Below are 7,377 nucleotides of genomic sequence, written 5' to 3'. Positions count from 1 at the left end.
TTATGATTTGTTCTTAAAACATTTCAAAGAGTTCTTATCAGGTCTTAGAAGAATTATGTAGCATTTTGGGAAAAAGATGCACCCTAGCAGCCCTGCACTTGAGGACAAGATGGAGAAGACCTCCACAGCCACCATAGCTTTGTCCTTGGTGCTGTGGTAGACAGGGAGGAAGGTGACCCAGACACTGCAGAACACCAGCATGCTGAATGTCAGCAACTTGGCTTCATTGAATGTGTCAGGCAGATCCCTACCCAGGAAAGCCACAGTGAAGCTCCCCAGGGCCAGGATCCCCAAGTATGCCAGCACACAGTAGAAAGAGGTGACTGAGCCCTTGTTGCACAAAATAATGATGTAACTATATGCAGAGTGTGCACCTGCTTCAACATAGGGAGGTGAGGTTCCCATCCAGACTCCCAGGAGAGTAAGCTGGATCAGGACACACAAGGGGATGACAGAGTTATAGATGCCAGAGACAAACAGTCTTCTCATTGTTCTCCCTGGTTTTACGAGGCTAAAGGCCAGAATTACAGTTATACTTTTGGCCAAAACAGTGGAAAGAGTCAGAGTGAATGTGAGTGCAAATGTGATTGGTTGCAATATGCAGGAGGCTGTGCTTGGCTGGCCAATGAAGAGAAAGGAGCACAGGAAGCAGAGGAGGAGGGAGATGAGCAGGATGAAGCTGAGAGTCCTGTTATTGGCCTTAACGATGGGTGAGTCTTGATGCTTGAGGAAGATCCCCAAAACTACAGCTGTGCTGACAGAGAAGCACAGAGCTGTGCAGACCAGAGTCATGCCCAGAGAATCCTCCAAGGACAGGAATGTCACTGACTTGGGAAGGCAGTTGTTTCTCTCAGGGTTTGGGTACTCTTGAATTGGGCAAGGGATACACTCTTGCTGATCTATGGGAGAAAAGGAACCAACATTTCAGCTTCTACAGTTATTTATCCATTCCATATTCAATACGTTAAGAGTGCTCTCCACTGATGAGTGTAGCCTGGCACATTCTGCTTTACTATAGGGCAAAGGAAACCGACTCTTTAGAAATCCTCCTTCTACAACGCCCAAATTCCCAAATACTGTCTATAAATATTTGTTTTCATTTAAATGGACTTTGTTATATAAAATACATTTTAAAAAATTAAAAAAAGAAATCCTCCTTCTACTATCTGTCATGTGTACATCATGATAAAACATGTGATGATGTGTTTATAAATGAAACTGACATATTAATCTACCTATTCAGATGAAGCAAAACTGCAATAATTCTATGAAGAATTCTAAAATTCAGCCATTCCACTGTGATCAGACTCCAGATATTCAGGTAAAAAACAATCCAGTAAGAAGAACAGAGTGCCCTGCTACACCCAAATACAAGCTAATTTCCAGAAGGCCAACTCCAAACTTGGACAAAGACTCCAAACTAGATCACATGTCATGCCAGTTGCCAGAAGAAATACAAGTCACAAAGAGGTCAGAACTACCGAGGAAAAAGGAGCTAAGGAACATTCAAGAGAGAGAAACTCAAAATTTAGGGACTAGAATAAACCATCCCAAACCCAGATACCTAAATTTTATTGTAAAAATACAGTCAACATCAGCCAGAACAACATGACCACTTACAAGCCCATGCATCCTGTGACAGCAATACCTGAATATTCCAACATATCCAAAACAAACAAAACCTTAAAACACATTTATGGATGTTATTAAAAAGCAAATAAAAACTCAGTTAAAGGAATCAAGGAAAGCCCACCCTGCCAGACCATCTGGAGCCTGCCCTCATCTCAATCATGGACCCCCTATGCTCTCTGCTTGAGGTGAGTCTGGGGCCAGCTCAGGTCCAACCCCCCTCCATCCTTTCTTTGGCACTTCCTGGGCTGGCTCTGCATCTTGACCCCCCCCCCATGCACTCTGCTAGAGGTGAGTGTTTGGCCAGCTCATGTCCACCATCCCCTACCCTCTCCTTGGAACTTCCTGGGTCACATCTGCACATAGTGGATGCACCTGCCCCACCCGACCATCCAGAGCCTGTCCTCACCTCAATCTTAGACCCCCCCACACCTTCTTCTTGAGACCTTCAAGAGTGTTCAGACCATCCAGAGTTACTGACATTGAAGGACTGACCCACCTACACCCACTGGGAGAGGAGAGGAGAGATGAAGAGAGAGAGAGAGAGAGAGAGAGATCCCATGTGACCCACTGGAAGAAGGGATGGGAAGACAGCAATATAAGAACACATTCAACATTAGAAGGACCAATATGACACCACCAGAATCTAGGGACTCTACACCAACAAGACCTGAACATACCAACGCAGATGAAGCCAAAGAAAACAACTTCATGAAAATGATAGAGGCCATCAAAGAAGATATGAGAAAATCCCTTAAAGAAATGGAAGAAAAACAAACAAAAATTGGAAGAAATAGAGAAAAAGACAAACCAAAAAATAAAAAAGTGCAAGAAATCAACAAATCTTTTAAAGAAAGCAAGGAAAGCCAAGAAAAACAAAACAAAACAAAACAAAAAAGACAATCAAACAGATGAAGGAAACAATTCAAACAGTTCAAGTCCTGAAAACTGAAATAGAGACAATAAAGAAAACACAAACTGAGTGAATGCTGGAAATAAAAATTGGGTAAATGATCAGGAACTACAGATGCAATCATAAGCAACAGAATATAAGAGATGGAAGAGAGAATCTCAGGTGCTGAAGATAAACTAGAGGAACTTTGGGTGACTGTTCAGGCAGCAAGGCATCTCTGTCAACTATTGAGTCAACTCCTTTGAAGGAGTTGAAGATAGATAGTTATGGCTGTGGCTTTCTTTAGATATAATAAAAGATAAGATAGAATATATGATAGAATATTTTCTTTAAATTTCCAAAATATTAATGGATTAAATACTGTTAACTCTAGTTCTTGCTTGATAACTATTTTATATAATTTTACTATGTTAATGCTAAAAAACTTCCTTTTTATTTATACAGAAAAAGAAGATGATGGAAGATGTCCTTCTATATGCTGTGAATATATGTTTCTCTTATTGGTTGATGAATAAATCAGTTTTGGCCAATGGACAGGCAGGATGTAGCCAGGCAACAAGTACAGGCAAGGCTACCAGACTAGGAGAATTCTGGGAAGAGAAACACAGAGTGTGAGTTTCAGGTCAGACACTATGTAGCTACCAGGAAGGTAGGGCTCCCATACATTCTCCAGTAAGCCAAGGCCATGTGGAGATAGATACACAGATTCATAGTTATGCGTTAATAATTTAAAGAGCACTAGACAATAAGAAGCCTGAGCCATCCCATAGGCCAAACAGTTTATAATTGATATAAGCCTCTGTGTGTTTATTTGGGACTAAATGGCTCCGGGAACATGAAGGACAGAAACTTCCATCTACATTGACATATAATCAAAACACTGAATCTACAGTACAAAGAAAAACTCTGAAAAGCCAGAAGGGAAAAGACCCCAGCAATATATAATGGCCAACATATAAGAATTATACTCAACTTCTCAACAGAGACTCAACAGAGACTCATGAAGGGCATGAACAGATGTCTTATAGGCTCTAAATGACCACAGATACCAGCACAGACTAATATGCCCTTAAATTTTCAATCACCATAGATGGAGAAAACAAGTTATTAAATGACAAAATCAAATTTAAACAATATCTATCCACAAATCCAACCCTTCATAAGGTACTAGAAGGAAAACTCCAACTTAGGAAGCTAAAGACACCCTTAAAAACCACAAGCAATACATAATCTCACAACAGCAATATCCAAAGAAGGGAAAACACACACACACACACACACACACACACACACACACACACACACACACACACAAATACTACTACTACCAGGAGCAGCATAATAAAAGGAATTAGTAATCACTGGTCATTAATATCTGTAAATGTCAATGGAGTCAATCCCCCAATAAAAACACATAGGCTAACAGAATGGATACAAAACAGGATCCATCCTTCTGTTGCATACAAGAAACACACTTCAACATCAAAGATAGATTTACCCCATAGTAAGGATTAGAAAAAGATTTTCCAAACAAAAGGACCTAAGAAGCCAGGTAGCAGAATAGTCTTCAATCCAAAGTTAAACAAATGAATCGGAGAAGGACATTTCATATCTATTAAAGGAAAAGATAAAACAATAAAACTACAAAATAATAAAAGTCATTTTATTGCTACATTCCTTTAGCATAGTAATATTCCATTTTCCCTGAGGCCCATGACCTATCTAATGTCAGGCTCTTGGCCCCATTATCAGTGTCAGATATGGGTTCAATCTGACTAGAACCTTAGGTCTAGTCAGTAAGTGGTGGGTTCCAACAATAGCACTTGTGACACCTTCACTTGTCTCTCTCCCAGGCAGGTCACTGCTATAGGTCACAGAGTTTGGCTTTGGGAGATATTGATGATTGCCATTCTCTTTCAGTAGCTTGCAAAGGAACTTCCAGTACCATAAATGCTAATCATTAAGTGAAGCCTCCAGTTAGGTACCAGCTTGGTTTCTATATGTTTGATGACCTATGTAAATGTCTTCAGCAGTAGGACCTTAGAGCAGGCCGTGGAGAGCAATGATAGCTCTTGGCCCTTGTATGGCCAAAAACTCATCCAAGACACTGGGGGTTCTTCTTAAGGGCATAATTTGGGGAACAGTGTCCCATAATATTTGTTGAATTTATTTAATTTCATTCACATTTCTTGTATTTTTAAGAAGTGTACATAGTAGTAGGATTCCACAATTCCCTTCAAATGACTGTTAGTGTTAGTTTTCCCACTTCAAAGTTCCTTCTTTCCCACCCTCTTCAATCCTCCTGTCCATTTAATCCCTCTATATCTCTCCATAAAGATATATTCTATCAGCTATACCTTGGGAGATCCTCTCCTTGTAAGGATTCAGGCATTATGCTGGCCTGCCCCTGAGTTTATATATCTGGTAAGGGACTAGTGGTGAGGAGTATTATGATAAAGCATGTGGGGCTCTTGATAGATTCCATGCAGGTGAGGGTGACCCAGGCAGAGGGACAAAATGCCAGACAGAGAGATCTTAGTAACAAGTTTTATTAGAAAGGGAAAGGGGGTGAAGGAAAGAGAAAAGAGGTAATGAGACACAGAGACAGAGGACAGGAAGGAAGAAGGAGGCAGGAAAATTCCTGTATGCCTTAGGGGAACAGCAATAAAGAGAGCTGAAAGAGAAAGTGGGCGGGTCTTATTTTACAGGGGTCCTTTGAGCCTCCATGCAAACTAAAGTCATAACCCTCTTCACCATTAGTCCCTTACCAGGCACATAACCACAGTGGTTGTTCAGATCGTAGCACCCATATCAAAGGCTTTGTGGCTAATCTCCCACATTTGTGTTTGGAGGAATAGGCTACCTCAAGATTTTTCTAGCACCATCCATTTACTTGAGACATTTATGATTTTATTTTTCAACAGCTAAACAATGTTCCACTGTAAAAATTAACCAATATGCATTATTCATTATCCATTGCTTGATATTTAAGCTGTTTATAGTTTCTGTTATTCAGAGTAAAGTAGCAGTGAACATGGTTGAGCAAGTGTTTCTGTTAGCAGGATGCAGAGTCCTTCTGACATAACTCAAGAGTTGTGTAGCTGGATCTTGAGGTAAATCTATTCTCAGCTCTTTGAGGAACTGGCACAGCGATTTCCATAGTGGCTGTACAAGCTTGTACTTCCACCAGCAATGAATAAATGTTCCCATTCCCAACATGTTTGTCAGGAAGTACTGCCATGTGTTTTATTGACTTTGCCATTCTGACTGGTGTAAGATTAAACTTCTAAGTAGTTTTGATTTGCATTTCCTGGTGGCTAAAGATGTTGAACAACTTTTGAGTGTTTCCTAGTCAATTGACTTTTATCTTTTGAGAAAAATCTACTTCCTCTGTACCCCATTTTAATTGTCTTGTTTTTTTTGGATGTTCAATTTCCTTTTGAATTTTTACACCTTTAATATATTAGCCATCTCTCAGACATAAAATTAACAATATTTTCCCACTTAGTAGCATGTAAGTTTGCACAGATCCTGGTGGCTTGCTGTACATGAGGTAGCATTTGTAAATTATTGTTCTTATTACTTGTGGTGATGATGCTCTCTTCAGAAGATCATTCCTGTGAAAATGAGTGAAAACTACTCTCCATTTCCTTCTTTATGAGATTCAGTGTATCAGGTCTTTTGTTGTGGTCATTTACCCATGTGCAGTTCAGTTTTGTTCAGGATAATTAGTATGTGTCTATTTGCATCCTTTTACATGCAGCCATCCAGTTAGATCAGTACTGTTTGTTGAAGATGCTGTCTTTTTTCCATTGTGCATTCATAGAAAACACAGGTGTCCATGTGTGTGGATTTATGTCTGGGTCTTCAAATAAATTGTATTGATCAATGTGCATGTTTTATGCCAATACCAAGCTGTTTTTATTTCTATGAGTCTATAGTCAAACTTGAAAATGGGATGATGATACCTCCAGCAAATCTTAATTATTCATGATTATTTTAGCTATACTAGACATTTCTTTTGTGTTTGCATACAAAGCTGATTTTTTTCTATTTAAGTGGAAAATTGTGCCAGTATTGTGATGGGGATTACAATGAGTCTGAGCATTGCTTTTGCGGTCTGGCTGCTTTTTGTATTAATCATATAGATTCATGAGCAAGGGTAATCTTTCCGTCTTTTGGTGTCTTTTTCAATAACTTAAAAGTGTTTACTGTAGAAGATTTTCATACAGTTCATTAAAGTTATCCCAAAATATTCTCTATTTGAGAATCATGTTTACTTTTTAATTCAACCTTTATAAATTTAATGTGGCTGCTATGCATTTTGATCACATCAGTGGCCATACTACTTCTGACACTTGATGTCTCCACCCACCATACTCCCTTTGTATTGATTTCCTCTTCTCATAACCATTATGTCCAATTGGAGGTGCCCATATGCCTGTATGTGGGGATATTTACTGGTACAGGGGAACCCATAAGTTGAAACCGGAGAAACCTGATTCTCTAACCCAGCAATTGCCCCAGCTTCTTAGGTTTTGGTGGGCTTCAAATTTAGCCTTACTCTGCTTTTGTTTTGTCTTTGTATGTAATGAAATTTCAGACCCTGAATGCCTTTCTCCATTTCACATAGCTTTATTTTTGTGATCTTTCTTAATAATATTCATGAAGTACTGTTGGAGTAAAGTTTTTAAAGAAAAACATTTTCTTTTTTAATATTTATATTTTTAATTAGTATTTTTTGTATTTATTATTTTTTCCTATTTTACATATTGATCCCAGTTCTCTCTCCCACCTCCTATCCCATTCCCCCCACCTCCACTCTACAGGGAGGG

At 39.2% G+C, this 7,377-nt stretch overlaps 1 protein-coding gene across 1 annotated transcript in view; it reads right to left on the bottom strand.

Moving 5' to 3' along the window:
- LOC127237077 (vomeronasal type-2 receptor 26-like) overlaps positions 1-7,377 on the bottom strand; it is a 35,997-nt gene continuing 28,620 nt past the window's right edge. The window contains exon 6 of the mRNA XM_051205114.1: positions 1-899. Coding sequence (XP_051061071.1) covers positions 1-899 — 899 coding nt within the window. The remainder of the gene's footprint in view (positions 900-7,377) is intronic.

The sequence above is a fragment of the Phodopus roborovskii genome, unplaced genomic scaffold (assembly GCF_943737965.1).
Source record: "Phodopus roborovskii unplaced genomic scaffold, PHOROB, whole genome shotgun sequence".
Classification (NCBI taxonomy): domain Eukaryota; kingdom Metazoa; phylum Chordata; class Mammalia; order Rodentia; family Cricetidae; genus Phodopus; species Phodopus roborovskii.
This window is presented reverse-complemented; position numbering and strand designations above follow the sequence as displayed.